The 23,387-nt window shown below is 28.1% G+C and overlaps 2 protein-coding genes across 3 annotated transcripts in view; both read left to right on the top strand.

Moving 5' to 3' along the window:
• The first annotated feature begins 340 nt into the window (after positions 1-340).
• On the top strand, positions 341-2,416 carry LOC123294606 (40S ribosomal protein S15Aa). Its single transcript, XM_044875689.1, has 3 exons — positions 341-415; positions 615-915; positions 2,280-2,416. Exons 2-3 carry the CDS (start codon positions 617-619, stop codon positions 2,371-2,373), a joined length of 393 nt encoding a protein of 130 aa, XP_044731624.1. The 5' UTR covers positions 341-415; positions 615-616; the 3' UTR covers positions 2,374-2,416.
• Positions 2,417-4,736: 2,320 nt separating this feature from the next.
• LOC123295444 (protein sidekick) overlaps positions 4,737-23,387 on the top strand; it is a 170,662-nt gene continuing 152,011 nt past the window's right edge. For both annotated transcript variants that reach the window (XM_044876797.1, XM_044876798.1), the window contains exon 1: positions 4,737-5,233. In XM_044876797.1, coding sequence (XP_044732732.1) covers positions 5,074-5,233 — 160 coding nt within the window. In that variant the 5' untranslated portion in view covers positions 4,737-5,073. The remainder of the gene's footprint in view (positions 5,234-23,387) is intronic.

Consider the following 23,387-nt stretch of genomic DNA (forward strand, 5'->3'; position numbering starts at 1 on the left):
CAATTTCCATAACGGGGAGTGTTTTATTTTCAACACGATGCTAATTGCCGATTCGTAAAATAAACATTGATACGTAAAATTCGATTATATTTCTAACTTTCATTATTTGTTGTGATATTTATCCTAACTTCACTTTAAAATAATAATATATTAAATAACCACAATTTGCTTAATTGAGAACTTAATGTTTCAAGATATTTTTCGTTAATATGCTTTATATTAAAAAGTTGGAAGGTTTTATAGTTTTATTTTTAAATTAAGCGCTATTTATTAGTAAATAATAATGGCGCTTTTATTTAGAACATGCGTATTAAAAAATATATGTCTAGTTTAATTCTAACCTCCAATAGGTTTCCTTTTTCCTGTATGTGGCATAGTGGTTAATGGAACAAAATTAACTAAAAATAAATCCCAGGTAATCATAATTTCTCCCATCAATCTAATAAAAATAATCAAGTGAAATTGATAATAAAACTAATCTAAATAAGTTTTCGTAAATATTTTCGAGTTTTCATTTATAAATACAAAGTAAAATTTTAATTTTTTGTGGTTATTGACATCTCAGAAACATGTTTACCGAATGGTGTTTTAAATGTTAACATTTTTTGTTTTAGTCATGGTTCGTATGAATGTATTAAGTGATGCTTTAAAATCAATTAATAATGCCGAAAAACGAGGCAAACGACAAGTGCTCATTAGGCCTTGTTCGAAAGTAATTATTAAGTTTTTAACAGTAATGATGAAGCATGGATATATTGGTGAATTCGAAATAGTTGATGATCACAGATCTGGTAAGATTGTTGTAAATCTCACAGGTCGATTAAACAAATGTGGTGTTATTTCACCGAGATTTGACGTACAAATTAACGATATCGAAAAATGGACAAATAATTTGTTACCATCTCGACAATTCGGGTAAGTTTTTTTTTTAAAATGTTTTTTTAATAACTTTATTGGGGTGGTTCTAATTTCTGAGCATCGCGACTTTCGACCCGCAATTTCACTTCAAGATTATCGGATTTTTTTCAGCTGTTTTTAGCTTTGTGTTTAAGGTCGTTGTTTTGGGTAAAGTTTGAGTGGCATCCTTCCGACTGATAATAAAATAGGTTTTTGTAAAACGGTTATTTATTAAGTCGTGATATGGAGAATATGTTATCGTCAAGCAGTCGAATCGTTCGTCGTCGAATTTTAATAACTATTCCCTTTTTCATTCAATTGGAATTAGTAGCAAAAAATTTTAACCTGTATTTGACATTATTAAAAGGATTCACTGTAAGTTTTTCGGTATTCCCGCATACGGATTCGTAATCTACGTAAAAAATGCTTGAAAATGTTCTTTTCTTGATGTTCTACGATGATTTTTAAGAAAAAGTGCTTAAACTGAACTATTACCAAGGATTTAATTTGTAAGTTAGTCAAAGCATTTAACATCGACATAGTGTAACGAATTATCCAAATTTACCGTAGACTATCAGTGAAAACTTTAAATATTGATGCCAAAGTATTTCTTATAAATTAACTAAACATTTTTTGGGTGGCTACACAATTGATGTAATGCTTAAAGTATCTGGTTATTGCTACCCCCCACAGATAATCTTGACTATCTAAAACGTAAATTGTATTCGAAATTTACCTGCAATAGTTATCTTTCATGGGTATATTACTAAACAAAAGGGCATAATGTTTTTAAAAAGTCAGATTTAAAGTTTAAAATTTGAAATAATATCGGCATCTTAAGAGCTTATCTAGTATTATATTCGCTTGATTCGCCTTAAGTTACTTGTATCAAAAAAAAAGAATACCATTTGTTCAGTAATTTGTGTTCGAACTTAAATCTGGCAAATATGCCAGGTACAAATTTTGATATAAAATTTAAAATAATATTCTCTGAAAACGATTATATTCGTGACTATAAAATACTGCCCTGACCTCTACTGAGTTAAATATGAAATGGGGAGAAGGGTGTAAACATGATCTTAGACCCTATAATTAAATGATACAAACAGGGAATTTCTACTAATTCACTTTTGAACTCGATGTGTCAATGATATTAATTAAATTATATGTTCTATGGTTTTTTCTTTGTTTATACCAAGGAGTTAGATGTTTACAACTTCTTTAGCCGCCATTAAAGTGCTATCTATAGTTTCTTGGAGTTGCTAATATCATTGCTTATTTTTGAACTTCAAAATTGTTCGAAGTTAGACCGAAAGTTGTTTCCCATAGGTGTTAAGTCGTAGACCTAAAAAGTTTTCTAACTATTACGTTCTTATTTTCAGTTACGTCGTAATTACAACCAGTGGAGGTATAATGGATCACGAGGAAGCCAGACGGAAACATTTGGGAGGAAAAATTTTAGGATTTTTCTTCTAGTTTGTAATTATTATGTTTCGCTAATAAAATAATTTAAAATCCGTTTTGTTATTTACTTTATTTTTAAAATATATGCAAAATTCTTTTTAGTAGTTTTCCTAAAATCTAAATCCCAAGTATTTCCAAATACACCCGAACCTCATTCATTCAATATCTGAATATTCTTCAATTGAAAATACTGCAAAACCGCTTACGCTTTGGATACAAGGAACGTTTTCATGGATTGGTTATAAATACAGGCGCTGGTGTTAAGTGAAACAAGTGAAAACAAACAAATGACTGAGTTAATTGTTGAAATACCATGCATAGTCAGTGTTGATTTCTTTATCACATTACACATACATACATGTGACACATAAATAACTGATAATCAAGTGTAGTGCATATTATAAAATTTCCGCCTAATTGGCGCCCTCACGGGTAAACAGTGATGTTTACGAAAAAATGTTTCAAACAAAAGTTGTTTAATTTTTGATAAGGAACATTTTTTGCATTAAAACTTGTTCTATCTCTAAGGGTTTACAAGATGGGTCCTACGTACCCAAGACCCAATTGACCTATGATGCTCATTTACGAACTTGACCTCACTTTTTACGTCCTGAGTGTAAAAATTTCAGTTCGATATCTTTTTTTGTTTTTGAGTTATCGTGTCCACAGACGGAAGGACGTGCGGACAACTGGAAATGGACTAATTAGGTGATTTTATGAACACTTTTTTTTCCTAGCATCATTATGGGACTAAACTTAATATACTATGTATATTTCATATATACATGGTATAAAAATAAAATAATGAAGCTTTAGTGAGGGAAATGGCAATGATTAAAACAGGGGTAATTTTGGAAGCACAGTAAAAAGTTTTTGCTTCTTGAGCAACGCTCTTAATTTAAGTTAGCTCAAATAGTTATCAAAGCTCCAAGTTATCATAATTATAAATCTAAAACACCTTCTTGGAAAAATGTTCTTGATCATAGAAAAAGCCTTTTTTACTTTTTCTTAAATTCGAATTTCATATGTTGTTGGGCATCAGAGCTTAATTGAAGGAAATTTTGATGAGTGTTACCTGCTTCTGATTCCACTTTCTTTAGATTTGGTCTTAGTAGTAAATATATAAGAATAGAAAACGTAAACAACAAGACCATTATTTCTATATTTCATCAATTTGAACTTGTTAGCCAGACTTTATAAAACTCTGTAGGTTTCAAAGATTATCTTGGAAGACTGGTTTTTAACTAAATTTTTCAAAAATCAAGAAATTGGATCAATCCATACCCACTAGTTCTGGGCCGCTTGGAGCTAGTGAATTTTATATATTCGTATGTTAACCGGGAAAGATAAAAGAAAAACCATTTCCTGTAAACATTTCTTTTATTAACCCAACTTGCCGGTATATTTGAAAATACCGACTTGAGTATAAGTATCGATTTATACAACTAGATGTCTATGCTTAGTACATTGCTTGTGAATATAGATGGCAGTAGCGACGAAAGTATTTTGCAAGTATAAATTAATTTTAAATTCAAATAAGTCTTTTGATTCCTAATTTCGAAAGTAGATACTTTTAATATAAAATATTAATTCTAAGTTTTTTGACTTTGATTAGTTGTATTATCAGAGACATTCATGTCCAAAACTAATTTAGATTTGAGTTTGTAATGATTGTTTCTAATGGTTACAAGGAAGTAAACAAGAATTTTAGACAAATTCGCTCGCGGCTTATGGATTAATCTCTCTTGGTAGACCATGAACAAATCTTAAAGTGAAGTTGTAGAAATATGATGTGCAATTTCATTCAAAAAGAAAAAATAGTTTTTCTTTTTAAGCATTCTGCTTCACATTTTTTGTCAGATTCCAAATGATAATATTAAACAAATCGAGATTCTCCACATAATTATCCAAATATATGAGCAAGAGATTAATATGTTAAGATGAATAATAATCATAAATCGCTTGAGGCAGATTATTCGCTAGTTGCTAAGCATAATGCAATAATTGAATAAAAAAACAACTGCACCATTTGTTAAGAGAGTCTAACTAAATATTTGCATTTGATAGTTTTTCAAGGTAAAAACTGATTGAGTAATCACCTTAAAGGTAAATACATTAAGATAAATGATCATTACCTAGATGGCATAATACACAAAGTAACTTTTTTTTTAAATTAAAAAGTTTCATAACATACCTATATGAAAAAAGTATTACTGCACATGCGCATATATTTAATTCGCATGTTTTAATATCCATTCCGTGTCTAACTGAGCTGACGAACGCATGATATATACAAATGTAGAATGCGACGGTGAAAGTAAATATTAAAATACAAAAAAAGTTTTTTAAACTTAAAAAAGATGAATAAAAGTTCGTTAATTTTATTATTTTTAATTCATAATCGAACTATTTATACAGTAAATGTAATTGTACATTGTTTTATGTGAGTTTCAAAGTGAAATAAAATGTTTTTATAGAGAAGTATTAAACGTAACGGAATACAACGGACGGTATATTTACCTAGGTAACAACAGACAAGGAGCCGAACGGCCACAGGTGGGTAACATGTTTTAGTGACAATAAATATTAAATAATTTTTAAGTTAAAGACGATGAATAAATTAATTTTACAAGTGATTTTTAAAGTGTAAGTGAATTATGTTTTGTTTTAAGTGAAAACAAGTGTTTTTTGTTTTTTTTGGGTAGTTTTGCAATGTTAATCGTTATTAATCAAGTGACAATCAATAATAATATGGAGGAAAAGGAAAGATTTAGTAGAAAATTGATGACAATGCCATTTTATTCGTTAACTTATTGTGTCATAATACAATGTTTGGTCATATTCGTTTCCTTGGTAAACAATTGCAATGCAGGTAAGTTCACTGACCAATATTTGTTTTCTTGCTTGTTACTAATTAAGTTTATCAAGGTATCCATTTAGCATACACAGGTGACTTTGTACAAGTTTTATTGAAAAAGTTTTATTGTATCGAGTTCATGATTCTTTGACCAAAATAATAGATTTTTTTCATGTAGAATTCATTGTTTAGATTTAGAAGGCCATTTAATACAAATTAAAGGCCATATCTATTTTAAGTTAAAATTTCTTAGTTTTGGAACCTCATTTCGTTTAATTAAACTAGAATTTGAAGGAAACAATCAGAATTTGTAAAAAAAAAAAAATATCCTTCAAGGCATTTCAAATATTAAAAAAAAAGTTTTACTCGCATCTTTTTAACCGACTACAAAATAAAGCCATGTTCTCAATTTTTACTTGGATTGGGGTGATTAATTATTATACGGTGAATGTTTTTTGAATTGATGGCATAAAATATTTTTCGAAAAATAATTATGATGAACTATTACAAGATTACCTATCTGCAAGAAAATATGTACCTACCAGCGAACCTTATATTAAAAATTACCCATTTGAAGTCGTCTGTGATCGTATCACTCTTTGGCGTCGACTTCAAAAACTAATTATTCCTAAAATAATTATTAACTATTGAAAAGTATTTATTTTAAAATTATTTTCGTAAGTATTTTTGGTACAGTTTTTGTTTTTGAAAAAATCGCTATTAGATTGTTATAGGTGTTTCGATTTCAGTTTATACAATGTTTGCTTTTTCGAGATTAGAACGAAAACGCCATAGAAATTACTCTATAATTATTAACATTGATTGACAAGGCCAGCCTCGCGTCGTGGGAAAGCAAATTTTCTCACAAAATAATTTTATAATGTCATGTTTTGGATTCTTCAGCGATATCTAAATGATCCTTTAATGGTATTAATTTTTTAGTGTGAAGGGTGAATAAACATTTCTTTTCACCCTTCTTAGCCAAATATACCCATTTTGAGAAATAAACGAGTTATCTCAAAATACAATAATAATTCCAATTTAGTTTTAGATTATACTGATGAAACGTGTTGAAAAATCAACTTTATATTCATGTTCTTCTCTCGATACAAATGTTCTACGCGTTTCTCCAGAAAATTGCATACATTAAAGTATTTGCCTGCGCTTACAAAGAAATGGTGTATATTTAGTATCAAATAATTAAGATGAGTAAATACCATCGGCGCGGGCGTCGCTAAAATGAAATTATTGAGGGGACATTGATATCAATTTTTGAAATATTTCCACCAGTTTTTGAATGGTTTAAAAGTTAAGATTATTTGACGATCATGACGACTCTTTTAATAAATAAGAACTTGAATAGTCTAAATTTCGTTGTCTACTGACTCCGAAACTTTGATTTAATTGAAACAAAACGCAATTTATTGTTCGATTGAATGGCAAGTTACTGAAATTCCTACGAGATATCGCCTTTTGTTTATTATTTTGGGTGATATTTTGTAGTTTGTGGGTCATTATTTTTCAAAAATTTGTATTCTAGCTGGAAAAATTTCCCCGAATATTTGCAATTTGTCTTTGTGAGTATGCTACAAAAAATTGAAAAAATCACACTTGGAATTTGATGAAAATTTATATATGGGTTAATTTTGACCCAAAAATTACGAAAATCGGGTTCATGTAAGGATTGGATTAGTATGTTTGGAAAGTAGGAGTACTTAAAGTTAAAATTGAGATTTGTCCTGGAAAATTATGACAATAACATATGGATGAGTGTACCATAGATCAGGCATGGGTAAACGTGGCTTACAGAAGTCTCTTGGACTCCTAACTTAACATACGAGTAAGACAGTGACAACCTAAAATACGAGTAAGACAGAGAGAACATTTTTTTCTACCTATCTCATTACTATTAGAGAAACTGAGATAGGTAGAAGAGTCGTATACCCGTCTCATTTCCTCTGCTATGAGCAATGCGGACTTGGATAAAGAGACACACGGTAAAGGTTATGACACACAATAAAGTTAAAACAATGATGACTTCGGTTTAAAATAACTCGCCCATGCCTGCCATAAATGAATATCTTTATTTTTAGAAAAATAATACTTTGATTACTATGGTGCTACCATCGTCAAATAATCATAAATATTCTCTGAAAAATCAATGGATACTGGATAGAAGATACTCAATAAATTTATGTGTCTATCGTATAATTTTTGATGTGACTGTATATAAAATATAAAAATTGTACATTTTGAATTAAATTTTTATTGCTATAGTTAAAAATATAATATCAATTGAAATTCGTTGTTTTATCAAATAAAAACATCATTAAATTTCAAATTAAAAATCAAACATCATCTGAGAAATGTTTAAGTTCGCGACCCAGTATTTAGATCATGTTTTGGGTCATAGTATAGATAAAATTTTGTTATAAAAAATTTTCTTTATTACTTTCATTAAATGCATTTTATTTTTGTTAAGATATTCAGTGACGGGTCTAATGGGTCATTCCCACTTCCTCTCAAACATAATAAATAACTTAATAGAAAAAATAATATCCATGTTTGGCCATTTATATTAGTTACACTAAGATTTTAAAAAATGGCTACTTAGATCAAAATAAATTTAACTTAAAAAAAAAAAACTACTGTTATTAAAAAAATTAGGAAGGGACATTAACAACACATTTAAATAAAAGTTTTATATTTGTATCCTATAATTAAATTATTTAGAAAGAGGGGTATCGAGTATTCGAGTCTCAATAATAACCCCCTTATTTAAAAGTATTTCATTAATGTTAGGTATAATCACATATCTGTCCTATTTATGATAAACTGATGTACCTACTTCCAAAAGTATATAATTTTGAGGGATACAAACCTTTCAAATTTTTTACGGCTAAAATATTTTGTTACAAAACATTGTAATTAAACAGAGAGTTCACACTTCTGGAAAACCTATTAGGGAAGTTCATGTAGTATTTTTGGTTGCCAAACCAAAATTTTTAGAAACCTTTGTTAAAAATATAAAACTTTTTGCATGTTTAATTAATGGTATCAACGTAACTAATTAAAATAATAAATGGTATCACAGTGGTATTTAAAAACGTATCTAAACGTTTAAGAAAAATGCGATGGATTTTAAGCAAGTTTTTACCATGTTTTATTAATTACTAGTAGTTACTCACCTGCTTTGCTGGGTATCTTCAATTTTAAATACATATTTTAAGTACCTAAAAAATGACGGAGTTTCATACAAACTTGCATTCCCTATTTTAACTCCTTAAAGCACGAATTATCATAAAAAAGCGGTATAGTAAAATTTTATCTCAAATCGCGAGTACACATATCATTTTTTACATTTTCAACTTTAAAATTTACCATATAAACTTTCAACCCTCATTTTAACCCCCTAAAGGATGAATTTCAAAAAAAATTCTCTTAGTGCATTCTTACGCCATTTAAAGAACTTGCTAATTTCATGCTCCTAGACCAAACAGTTTCAGCTGTGCGTTGATCGAGTCAGTCGGCCAGGCAGTCAGTCAGTCTATTTTTTTAATATATGTAGATTAAATAGTTTTATAAACTAAAAATTCTGTTCAATTTTTGTTCTGCTCTCAATCAATTTTACAATAACTCTAATAAATAGTAATACATGAATAAGAGTGTATCCTGTCTGAACAGCTGTTTGCGTAGGTCACCCTTTCATAGATAATTTTAATACTAGCAAATTTCTATACAGATCAATGATTTTCAATAGGTGTTAAAAATTTATTTATAGTACAAAAAAATTATTTTTTTATTGAAAGTTTTACAAGTAGTATCTATTCGATATTTAATCGATAAAACCAGAGTTTTCCTAGAAAATAACAGCAATCGAATTTGTTCAGTATGAAAGAAGACTTACTTCGAAATTCAAATGGAAATCTAGCATTGAAACTTTTGTTGAATTGAAAGCATTGTATTTTGAAATTATCATAATTGATTTCCTAGTCTGTTTCGAGATCAGAAACCTTTTGAGGGTGGATGCCACTCTTTTCAAGGATAAATATTTTGACAATCAAAATATTCTTAGAAATTTATAGAGTGAATCAAAGCAAAAAAAAATTTGCATAAAGTCCGTGCTTTTTGAGTTATTTAGTTGCAGCCCTTGTCTCATGGTCTAAAACTTTGGTAAAGTAACTTTTAGGCGTAGAATCAGAAATAACAAAGTTATAAGCGAAAAATCGATGAAAGTTCATAATTCGAAAATAGATAAAATTATATGAAGATCAAAAAGTTTCAACGACATTTGAAAAATAAAATTTATTTATGTTTTAAATCGAGCGTGAGCAAAATGCTCATAACGCTAGTGCTGACGGATTGAACCCGAGTTATATTTGACAATTTAATAGTTAAAATAATATATATATATATATATATATTTTTGAAAATTTATTGTGCTCTAAGACTGGCGGTTTTGTGACAATGCACTTTGAAATATTAGAATTTTTTAAACCTTTAGGCTAACCCTATGACATTCCTATGGGAAAGTAGCCCTAATCGTACTCCTAAACTTTAAAGAGTCAGTGCATTATTTTGATATTCTTAAATTTTTTTAAATAAATGATAAGTTTGATTTAATTTATTATTAATATTTGCGCGATTTATTAAACTGCATTCATAAGTCTCATTTTGGCTACTGGTTTCATAAATAGTACTCACCCGTTTCCTTAATCGTACGCCGGTATCATAAGAAACACATTGATTTCCAAAATCGAACATTTTCTTGTTGGTAATAAAATAATAAAGTTAATAAAATAACCCCTAGCTATGAGAAAATCGCTCGGTACGAAGCAAACACAGGTACGCAATAAGCTAGTTTCCCCTATTACTTTACATATACATAAAGAACATAAAAAATAATTTTTTATACATTTATTTGCTGCTTCAGTTACAAAAGATAGTATTGTTAAAATGCATAACGACCCCTATTTGAATCGACCTTGTGATCGTCCTTCTATTTAGACCAGCAGATTCTTTTAATAAAATTAATCCTGATATTTGAAATAGCTATAAAATAAAATATTGATACCTTCTCAAGATAAAACTTATTTACAACAATTTTTTAAATAAACATTTTTTTATTTTTTTATAAAAACTAAATCCATTGTGTTCGAAATATTTGAGAATTTCTAGTGTATTCTGTTTTATATTACCTGCTCTGATGATAGTATATATAGGTATTATTTTATAGTATAGTTCTTCATCTTTGAAAATACATGAAATATGTAATCAAGTAGTATAGTAGTCATCATCAATTTATCTTACCTGTTCTGTTTTTTATCCAGTTTGTACTGAAAGACGAACCATTGGAGATGTATTTTTTGTTCATTGATATATTCTTTCATATTGGGTGTTCATAAATAATATGTAACTATAATAAAAATGTCTATTTCAGTGTCTACAACTAATTTTTACATGATTTGTCTATGATATTGCTCTGGCTAATTACCTGTTATATTCAAGTGAAACACTCAGGGATTATTTATTTACTTGAGAAATAACTTTCAAAAAACAAGAGTAATTCTACAAAAATTCTGTAATTTTTACACGACGCTGAAACTAAAAAGGATATATATTAGAGAATTGGTTTCAGGCAAAGTTAAAGACTCTGAGAAATTGCAACAAAATGATTAATAAAATAAACTTTTAAACAATTTCTACAGATAAATAAATTAATTTTTAGAGGAAAAATTGTCTCTTTTTCTCTTAATATAATTAAGCTGAGGATAAAGTACAACCGACCTAGGTTAGATGCTTTTATAACTTATATACCGCGATCGCCTTAATCGTTTTTAAGTGGATATCGTTCTTAAACATGTAGTGGACATGAAGTGTAACCAGAAACAAAAACGCAAAGTCTGGTGTAAAAATTGATTGAATTGAATTTCTTACCGTGTACGCTCTCGATTCAACGAACTAACCACAAATAACCACCTTCAAACTGTACAAGCGTGCTGGAGTGACTCGGAGTCGCTCAGTTCTACAGGCCTGCGCAAGTAAATTTAATGGAATTTCAACTCTTCTCCGGTCGTCTGCGCAGGTTGTACGCCTATGTAATTTGATCTGCAGCGACTGGCCCACATGTTCCCGTTTATGTGCAAAAATGACCTGTTCAGGTAAACCTCAGAACGTGTGCACTTGGTCTAAGACTTATGAAAAAATATTTTACTCATATTTTATAAAGTATTTTTTGTTTCATCTTAGAAAATTCGCTCAGCCTCTGAAATCGAGTAGCTGATAAATGAAATTATCAGCGGAAAGGTGGTAAAACACATATATGGTATCACAATGGGCTCCATAGCCTAAGTGTGTCCTTCGTGGACAGCCAATATAACCTAACCTAACCTAGAAAATTCGCTAGCTCCTGTGTCGAATTTTACTCATGGAAACTTCTTAAAACAATTTAAGTAAGCAATGGTATTTTGTAGACAAGGGACGTCAAAAAACCAGATTGTAATTTTTGTATAACTGGCCCGTCTTTTAATCTATGTTAATGCAAGTTCTTCATTATTATAGAACTCATAATAAAGAACTCATTATTATAGAATGTGCATACCCATGCTTTTATTTCCTAAATTTGGAAACTATTTTGCCTGAAATGTCAACGTACCTTGAGTCTCTAAGTTTCAGTACTAAAGGTTATTCACTATAAAAAAATATAATTGTGTTTATGGCTTTTTAACAGCATTTGTAACTTGATACGATCAATAATATTTAAAGTTCCTGTACTGTGTATATTATATATGTATTTAAAATATATATTTTTATCAACATTTTAGTACTATCATGTTAAAGGTATTCAGGTTGTAGTTGATTGTTCATGATGTACTACAACAAACTGAAGACAAGCAGAAGACCATCAACTTCTTACATTATATACCTTAGTAAATATGTTTTCAGTTGTATATAAAATAAAATAGTAGTATACATATACATACAAAAACAAAGAAATTGAAGTAAGAGAAACAATTGTTGTGGATGGTATTTCCGGTGGTTTCCATGTTACTAGCATTCTTTTTTTTTCCAAAGAAACATAAACAATGGCCAACAATAATAATATGAATTTCATCTTGTATGTACAACTGCTATAGTAATAAATGAAAAAGATTTTTACTTGTGTCTTATCCTTTATTATTGTTGCTGTTGTTTATGCATTTGTTTATATCCATCCTTGTCTTGTTTGTGTGGTTTGTATGTAGTTTTGTCTCTTTTTTATTTATTTATTACAGTAAAATATGTAATTTGTGAGAAAAATAATTTGTTAAAAATATTTTGTGAATTGTAGGGAATTTATATATTTTATAAAGTGATTTGACTGTTTTACATTTTTATATCTTTTGTTTAAATTCATAATTAGTGTTTATGTATGTTTGAGTACCGCGTGTAACAGCTAGCTGTCCGTATCAAGAGCTCTTAGTTTAAACTAACGATTCTTTTCTTTACTGAGTCAGAGACAACAGTTAAAACAGAGAAAATCGAGTTTTTTTTGGAAACGATTTGACGACTATTCAAATTCACTATAAAAAGATATTTTCGGTCTCTTTTATTTTTAAGATAGTTTAATCCAGAACTCGTTTGAGTTTGTCAATTAAAAAGTAATCAAACTTTTGTTTAAAATAATTGCAGGGAAAGATGCTCTGGGTTACGATGTGAATTTTGGCTCTCGGTATTTACTATAAATAAAAAGATAGGAAATTTAATTATCTAAAATAAAGGTTCTTACCATTTTTGGCCTCAAGTGCACGTATAGATCAAAATCATTTCCCAAAAATTGTGGCATTATGTACCAGAGTAGCTTCTATATTATATTCTAATATAGATCAGATGAGTAAAAGGTTCCGATTTTTCGTAATATGTGAGTAAAAATTACCTTAGAAAATCACATTTATCAATATTGAGGAAACAAAGTTTTTTTTAAAATAATTTTTACAATTTTTTAAAGGGTACTATAAGAAAACCGAGAAATTGTTCTAAATCCAATTTAAATTTTAACGTCGTTTAATTTAAGCAATTTTGCAAATAATAAAATTGACTAAAAAATAGTATAAATATAAATTATAGAAAAGTCGATGGTATGATCAAATAACCTAAAAAATTCATCTATAATAATATTTCATTTATATCATGCCAAAATTTAAAAAAATTATTAAAAAACATTTCGAAGAAATTCGCCTTGGTAAGCGCGATGAGTTTTTATTTCTATCAATTAATTCTCGTTTTCTTTAAAATATCTTTTTATTTAATTAAACCTTTTGTACATACAGTAAAAATATTTTTTTGTAAAAAAAATTCTATTTAAAAAACAAATTTTATATATTCATACAATTAATATTCTATATATGATGATTAAATCTTTGTTTTTTAAATAAATAATAATAATAATAATTTTAGTTAAAAAACTCACATTGTAAGCAACTTTGGAATGTTTAAATTTTTTATTTATCACTTTGAAACACAAGTGGAAATAAACATTCATTTATTATTATTATTGTGGTATTTACGTATTTCGATGAATATTTTATGTAATTTAAAAAATATAAACATAATATTATCGTCTGTTTCTCATATTTACGTAAAAAATATGTGATTATTGTTTTTAATTTGTTTATTCTAGAGAGAAGCTAATTAATTGCCCGTATGGAAAGCCTTACCGGAATTCTTTATTGATTCTTAAAAATAAAGTAATCTAAGGTAGTACTATCGGTAATAGACTTTGTACTCAGAATTTAATGACATAGTTGTCCATTATTATAACATAATAAACCAGTTAAATTTTTAGGGGCCTTCAGAGAACTGAAAATCTGAACGTCCAGTTTTGTGAAATAAAATAAAATCTGTGATTTCCCATAAGGATCAATGTTAAAATATCTTTTTTTCAGTTCTCTGAAGGTCCCTAAAAATTTAACTGGTTAATTATGATATAATAATGGACAACCATGCCAAGTTTAATTAAAAACTGAATGCAAAGTCTATTACCGATAGTACTACCTTAAAAATCAAAATTGGTAATTTATATTAATACATATATTTTTTTGTTAAATGGCTTACTCATAATTTTAGCTTGCGTAAGACATATTATGCCGGTTTTCCACACGGACAAACAAAAACAAAACTGAAACTCGAGCCGAAAAAAACAAAACTGCAACTTTTTACAAATTTTTTGGAGACTGGCAATGTATTTAAGCAAATGACTGGCAAAAATGAAACTGTTTTAGCCAATGGCTATTACAGTTTCATTTTTGTTTTTGTTTGTACGTTTAGTGGAAAATCGGTATTAAGTGCAAGTCATTTGCGAGGGAGAGAATTTGTATTTTGTTTGGAAAATGGAAAATATTATTCAAATTTGAATATACTTTTGCTATGTTTTTATTTCGAAAAGAGCTTTGAAAACTTTGTAAGTGTTGAAAGGGTAAAAAAAAAAATAACACAAACAGAATAAAAATGTTAATTTCTGAACCCTTTTTTTATCTCCTTCTTTTACAAAATTTATGTACTGTCGCAGACTACTTAATGAGTTTTATATCTTCCGTCTGTTACCAGTAGTCTCTCATTTTTCAGGTTTTTAATTTTTAATGATATTTATGATGGCAATTGACAGATTTTCTACTCGTAATAGTTACATATTTGAAATCCTTAAAAAAATAAGTATGTGTTCTCAATTGAAAAATTTTCTAAATAAATTTGACCTGACATTTGTACCGTCTACCCAATTATAACGATTAACTAATTATAATTTTTAATAAAAAAATATATTTAAAAACGTGTAATGTATTAATGATACTACTCTAATTAAGATAAATTTAAGGTAATTAACAATAACTGAAGTGAAAAGTTAATTAATTATTTCGATTCACACCAGAAAACCTTCATACACCTAATCATTTTTTAACAAGTAAAATGAATTATATAAATGTGAATTTTATTTCCATGTTTTCTCTACGATAATTTTTCCGGTAATTCAACGATAACGTTTCCCTAATTTTATGGAATTATATCAGGGCTCCGTAGGCAAAACGTATATATTGAAAACGCACCTTTAATTAAAAAAAATATAATCCAAAATTACACTTTTGTTGTTTACCAAATTACGTGGTATAAAATGACCTGATTTACAACATATATTTAAAATGAACTTTGTAACTAATGTACAACTCAGTATATACAGGCTATTTCAACATTCAATTTTGTTAGTTGTTAAATATATATATTTCTTCTAAGTGAATTTTCTTTTTTTTTTTTTTGCAGTATGGGTTATTCATCTTTATATTTAAGTCCATTTTTATTTTTATTATACCATGTGTATGAAATATACATAGTATATTAAGTTAAATCTCAAAATTTTGGTATAGGTTTTCATAAAATCACCTAATGAGCCCATTTCCGGTGCTCTGTCTGTCGTCTGTCTGCCGTCTGCCATCACGATTACTCAAAAACGAAAAGAGATATCAAGCTGAAATTTTTATAGCGTGCTGAGGACGTAAAAAGTGAGGTCAAGTTCGTAAATGAGCTACATAGGTTTGTAAACCGTTAGAGACAGAACAAAAGTTTAAAAGTAAAAAACGTTCCTTATAAAGAAATAAACAACTTTTGTTTGAAACATTTTTTCACTGTTTACCCGTGAGATCGCATATTATGCGCAAATTGTATAGTATGTCTGTTATGGCTATATCAGTTATATATGTATGACATGTATGTATGTGTAATGTGATAGAGTAATGAACGCTGTCTATACATGGTATTTCAACAATTAACTCAGTCAATTGTTTTTTTCACTTGTTTTTTTGTATAAAACCTTTGAATGGTAGGGCGTATTCAAACTTAATCGAATTTAATGAATTAATTATTAATTTTTTTAAATTATTAATTAATTAGTTATCATTGCAAAAATTAGAGTTATCATTGCAAAAATGTAAAGTGAGAGTTTATGTGAAATAGATGTCAATATTGTTATATTCACGAAACAATTCAATTCAATTTCAATTAATCAAGGAATTGTTTTTTAATGAAAAAATCATTTTAGAAAGCATGAGAAAACAGCGCTTTTGTATTTAAATGTTATAGGTACGAAATTTATCTGCAAACATTTCCTTCTCAAGACACCTCTTTTATTAATTTTGCTCATAAATAGTTAACAAAGTAATACAATAGATAATAGAACTATAACCAACAGTTAATACATGCTTTTTTGCGTTTTATCGATTTGTTCAAAGGGGGTACTCCATCCACCGAGTTTCATCAACTTTCAAAAAAAATTTTTTTTTGGCGTTTTTCTCGATTTTTTTAAAAGGGGTAAAAAAACTGCAAAAAATCGAAAAAAGTTTTTCGTTTTCAATTATGATAAAACTCACTATGTAAGGTAATTTTGACTCAAAAAGTACAAAAATAGATACGGATCAAAATCGATCCAAATTTGGCGATATCTCAGAAACTTCGCATCCAATCATTAAATTAACCTGATTTTTGGACTTTTTGGATCAAAATTACCCCATCCACCGAGTTTCATCAAAAACTCGGTACCCCTTAAAAAAATTACAAAATTTCGAAAAATTTTTTTCGTTTCCAATTTCGATAAAACTCAGAATATAAGGTAATTTTGATCCAAAAAGTACAAAAATCGGGTGCAATTGTTGACTGGTCGAATAGTTTTTGAGATACGGACCAAAATCGATCCAAATTTGGCGATATCTCAGAAACTTTGCATCCAATCATTAAATTAACCTGATTTTTGGACTTTTATGCCAGAAATGTTTTTAATTTATTTGTTAATAACAATCTTTTATATTTAAAAGCTCAAAGCACTAACTAATTGGCTCATTAATTGAAAAATGTGTTTTAGAAAAATAATTTTTTCGAATCGAAACAAAAGTCTGTTAAGTGAGCTTTTTATATTTATTGATAAAAAATAATTATTGGTTACTCTTTACAAATAAATATTTTATCGATTGAATATAAAATAAATTAAGTAGGTATTTGAATTTATTTTATATTAGCAAATAATTGATTTCAATCAATTTTTATTTTCGTTAAAATTCAGGTGGGTTTATTAATAATATGTACGGATTAAGCCTTTGTAAATTTTTTCAATCCAAATTTAATATGACAATATTACTTCGAAAATAAAGATTATATTATACACGTTTATATTATAAGTATCGTAACATCTTTCCCTGGTCTTGGACTCTTAAAGCTTTTGAAAGAAAAACACAAAAACTGCATGAATCAAAATGCAGAAAATTGATGGTGTTCTTGTCCATTACCCTCGTCTAAAAGTCTATTTAAGTTTTTTTAAGAATATTTTTTATTTATTCACTGGCACTAACTGCAGCAATGTTTCGTACTTTGCTGATGTTTTTTGGTGTAATTGCAGAAAACAGGGTACTACCTGCATAATACAGGTCGTATTATTGAAAATTAGTCTGACTTCTACGTGGAAAACAAAGATATTGCTTCTCGTTGCAATGGTTTAAAACGTAAAAATTATCGTCATTTGATTATTGATAAAAAATAAACGGTAAACTCGCTGGTAGTTCAAGCTATAACAGAAGGGCTTCGGCTATAACAGAAGGGCATCAAATGGCAGATAACGTTAAAATAATTACATTTTCTTCATATATTCACAGCATTCGCCGAGAAAACGCCCTTTTCTAGATACAAAGTGTTAGAATTTTGGAAGAAAAAGGGTATATTTCTGAATATTGACAAAACGTTTACTTAGAAAATTGGAAATTTGACAGTATGAGTTAAGGATCCTTTATGATTTAAAGCTTTAAAGAGAAAAAGAACGAAAACTAGCGATATAAATGTGGGAGTAAAAAATCTCCAGCGGCTCTGACTTTATTGCAAATAACGTTATGCAATGCACCATGCATGGAGCGTTCATTGTGTACCAAATTTTCAGGTTTTCTAAGCCTCCGTTTTGGCAATATTCACAATACCGTTTTTTATTAAATTTCACATTCTGTATCTATAACTTCTATATCTAGGACGCTTTCCCGTATATGAATGTATTGAGGAATAATCATAATTTTAAGGTTATCTAATATTTGATGAAGGCCTGCTGTTATAAAGTTGAAAAAAATCTGTATATATCGTTTGAAATCCAATTGAAATAAAGCGTACCTTAGTTAACTTTCAAAATAATTTAAATATCCATCAAAATCGTTAGTGTTACTTCCAGCCCACAGAGCTCGTGAATTATAATATTTTTATCATGGTAAGTATCTTACGTCTTTGACCGTACTCAACAATCACCTATATGTATATTTAACATATTCAGAACTATACAGGAATGAAGTGGTGGGGGTGATAAAGGGATTTATTTTACTAGGTTAGTTTAATTATTGCATATCATGAATTGTATAAATAACACTTGAAATACTCAATTCACATTCGTTTAAACCATCATGACATATAGTTTTGTATTCGAGGTATTCGCTTCGTTGCGTTGGGTTAACTGTGCATACCATTGAAAGGGTGGGGAATGCAAGGAAGGTTTAATATAAGTTAGATAATCGTTCATGTTATAATAACATGTTGTTAAATAACATTAAAAATTGCATGAATGAACATGGTATGAAAAAAAATATGCTTCATTTTCAGTATGAAAAATACTGATTTTTTTTTTATTAGCTAAGAAAATATATAAATAACAATTTTTTAAATTATATCATTTTCAAGGAGGTTTGGAGTTTGTGATTGATCATTGTGAATTCGTTTTGGAACAGCCGCCTTAAAATTTTATATGACTGTATTAAAGTATTTGCGAGAAAAAATTTGCTAATAATTAAAAAATTTAAAGAAACCTTCAGCACAAAATCTGTTAATATAAAATACCTATTTCATTCGTCTGGGATATCGTAGATCCTAAACGGATGCACCGATTTTTATTTTTTTAATGGTAATTTGATCGAGAGTATTCTTTGCTATGTTTCAAGAAAACTATGCTCAGCCGCTTGAAGATCATGCCCTCTTAAAATGGTCGAGCAGATTTTCTTAAACATAGGTAAGAAGACTTTGGATCAAATTACCTTTCAAATAAAAAAAATAAAAGGGGTTCATAAGTTAAGGAGCTGCAAAGCCACAGACAGACACATAGACACATTAATTTTACAAAAATCCTCTTTATTAGCCGAGGGTTAAAAGTCATGATAATTTTAGGACAAGAATTCGTAGATTTTAGCATGAATCTAGACCGAAATTAAAAACACAAGCTCGATGACTACTATCAACCACCATGTTAGCTAGATTTGGGCCCACCAGTCATAGTTAACTGTCAACTTATTTTCAATAAGGTAGAAATTGAGTAAAACCGACTAAAAATATTAAACTGAAACCCTTATTTTGTGGAATTATGAAAAACGCACTTTGATATTAAAAGACTGCTTAAAAACTCTATCTCACTATTAAACAGAGTTTCAAAATTCCAAGAAATTTTTTCTTTTTAACTTTTTTTATTCAATCTTTGCTGAATTTATTTATATTTCAAAAAAAAATATTAGTTTGCTGTAAAAAATAAACTTTGCAAAAAAATTGATTGAATTAGCATAAAATTGAAAAATGCAATGGTCTTTTTTAAAATTTTTGCTTTTATTGTCAGTTATATGATGGCTCAACATTTAACTTATATTTTATTGGAATTTTTTATGATTTATGACAAAATAACAGGAGAAAAATGATCGTAATAACATTTTTATTATGAGGTATTAATTGCATCTTAAAACAAAAACACAATAGGAATCTGTATTTTAAGAGATACTTTAAAATATAAATAAAAATGTCTTATTTCCGTCTAAAATCTCACAAAATTGTGCATGTAAGCACTATACCGGAACCAAACAACCACACACGTAAACCAGAAATATTCGTCGAATCATTTGTTTATTTTATGTTGTTATATAATAAAAATATATATACAACCGTTAAGTGTGAGATGATTTGATACTGCATGTGATTCTTACTGTTATGCATAATAGAAAATAGATTATTAATAAATGAGATTCAACATTTTTAACAAGATATTTTTTATCTCAAAATAAGCAAAAAATTTCATACAAATTTATGTTCGAAAATAATTTATTACCGAGATACAGAAAGTTAAAGATTGACTTTTTTTAAAGTCAAGTATAAGTATTATCGAATATAATAAATGAGAACTCGCTGACATAACTTTCTATAGGTCCAATCATTAAATTAACCTGATTTTTATACTTTTTGGATCAAAATTACCCCAACCATCAAGTTTCATCAAATTCCAAAACAAAATTTCTTTTTGAGTTTTTCTCGATTTTTTCAAAGTACCCCTTAAAAAAAATTTCAAAAAATAGAAAAATTGTTTTCGTCTCCAATTTCGATAAAACTCAGTATATAAGGTAATTTTGACCCAAAAAGTACAAAAATCGGGTGCATTTGTTGACTGGTTGGATAGTTTTTGAGATACGGACTAAAACCGATCCAAATATTGCGATATCTCAGAAACTCTGCATCCAATCATTAAATTAACCTGATTTTTATACTTTTTGGACCAAATTTACCCCATCCACCGGGTTTCATCAAATTCCAAAACAAATTTTTTTTTGCGCTTTGCTGGATTTTTACAAAACCTCTTAATAAAAATTGCAAAAAATCGAAAAAAATTGTTCGTCTCTCTTTTCGATAAAACTCAGTATATAAGGTAATTTTGACCCAAAAAGTACAAATATCGGGGGCATTTGTTGACTGGTCGAATAGTTTTTGAGATACGGATCAAAATCGATCCAAATATTGCGATATCTCATAAACTCTGAATCGAATTATTAAATTAACCTGATATTTATACTTTTTGGATATACGGGTTTCTACTTTAAGTATATAGCTTCAAAACCATTGCTTCCAATATTTCGTACAACGATTAAATTTAGTTTTAGATTTTCGATTTATAAAGAAGCATTCATATCATACCGCTTGGCAAAAGAATGATTATTTTTTGAATATTTTTAATATTGTATATTAAAAAAAACCTTGGTAACATTATGACATACGTTCATTAAAAAAAAATATATTTTCATTAAACTTGGATTTATTTCAATATGGGGTGAGATATTTATGATCAAAGCATCCCTAATTTGTTTATTTATATACTTCTAGTTTGGTTTACCACGTTACACCCTATAGCAAAAATGCAAGGACAATTTTGTACAATTATTTCAACTTACAGAGACGGTAAATGCTCCTATAAATAATTTGTGCAAAACTACTATTAGTCTCATGTCGTTAGAAATACCTTAATTAATCATTGAGGAAGTTTGGTACGATATGCTAACTATAAAATACGATAATTGTGCAACAAACTACATTCAAATAACCTTAAATTTGTTGCTTGGAGATAGTTTTTTGTTATAATTATATTTAAAAAATATTTCTTTTAAACTTTGTTTATCAACACAAACTCGTGGTTTTTTTAAAAATATTTTTTTAAAATCAAGGATAAACAAATTTAATCTTACATAAAAAGTTTGGAATGTATTCACGTTTTGGATTACTTTACTTCTGACATAATCTATATGAGTTTTAGCTTATCTTAACACTTGAAAAATTAATAATTTGATTGGAATTAGAAGTGGGTCAATTTAAAATAAAGTGTACCTGTATTGGATGATATTAATCAAATATTGCTTATTACAAATCTTTAAGTTTTTCTAAATTTGAAGCCGATTTGATATGGAGATTTTTGTGTGTAAATCATACTTATTTCAAATAGGTTCAGACTAAATAGAAAGTTATATTTTTGCTTCTTAAATTGCGATAATAAATATCGAAAAATAATTCTTAATTTTCGTCTACATTCATGAATATAATAAAATTTATCATCAAAGTTGAAAATAAGATACAAATAATTTTAACCTTAAATCTACCATGCTCGTACATTCCTAATATGGATGGAGAGACTTGATTATTTTGTCTTTTCTATGTCATTGCTGATATTTTACTTTTTATCAAAAAGTTTTTTTTTTTTTAATTTTTTTAATTCGTTCCAAGTGAATTTATCAAAAACTTATAAAATATATTCTTTTTCTCGAGATTTTAGAGATCGGCATACAAAGTTAAAGCACATTAAAATTGTTTGTTTGTTCTAAAAAAATCTAGGACTGTTTGTTAACTAACGCTCTAAATACGCCGACAATGGTGTATCATAAAAAGTTAGATTACATTAACAGTTGATAAAATTATTTTAAAATAAACTTATACTTGGTATAGACAATTTTTTATTAAAATTCACTGAAACCTTATCTAATCTTCGTTAATTATAAAAAAAAATTCAAAACAAAATGGTAATGATATAATATGAAAGTTTTAATAAAGTTTTTAATAGCATTGGATGAAGGATACCAAGGATACATACCAAGGATATGTATATGTTGATCCTCATTATAGCTGTTCTAAATAAATAGTATAAATTTCTTTTCATAAATAATGCACCATCCACCGAGTTTCATCAAATTCCAATTCCAAATTTTTTTTTTGTGATTTTCTTAAAAAAATGCAAAAAATCGAAACATTTTTTTTATCCCCAAAACTTAGTATATAAGGTAATTTTGACCCAAAAAGTACAAAAATAGAGGGTGCATTTGTTGACTGGTCGAATAGTTTTTGAGATACGGACTAAAATCGATCCAAATATTGCGATATCTCTGAAACTCTGCATCCAAATTTTTTAAGAAGTCCATGTCTAAAAAATCGTGTACTGCGTATGGGACAGTTTTTGTTATTGTATTTTTTAAATTTTCGCACTCTGAAATGTAAAACCTCAAAATTTTAGGGGAAGTAATAATTTTTTTTTCGGATTCGATTATATTGATTAACTTCTATTTACCTTTTTTTTGCAAAAATATTATTTACAATATTTGTGATGAGTGTTTTATGAATTTGGATATTATTTATAATTAATTAGCTGTGAACTACCCGCTTTCTGGGAAAATTAAATTTTAAATACAAAGATAATTGTGTTATAACAACCTTCACTTCATATGCTTAGTTCAAACTTACCGTCCTTTTGTTCACAATTTCGTTAAATCTCTAAAATTATCAGTGTTTCTCTACTATATTATGCAAGTATTATGCATAAAAACTTTCCTCTTGAACCACCCTA

This window comes from Chrysoperla carnea, chromosome 3 (assembly GCF_905475395.1).
Source record: "Chrysoperla carnea chromosome 3, inChrCarn1.1, whole genome shotgun sequence".
Lineage (NCBI taxonomy): Eukaryota > Metazoa > Arthropoda > Insecta > Neuroptera > Chrysopidae > Chrysoperla > Chrysoperla carnea.

Coding starts and splice junctions, on each gene's coding strand:
- LOC123294606 (XM_044875689.1), top strand. CDS start 617: ATGGTTCGTATGAATGTATTAAGTGATGCTTTAAAATCAATTAATAAT. Junction 916..2,279: donor TTACCATCTCGACAATTCGG/GTAAGTTTTTTT, acceptor TCTTATTTTCAG/TTACGTCGTAATTACAACCA.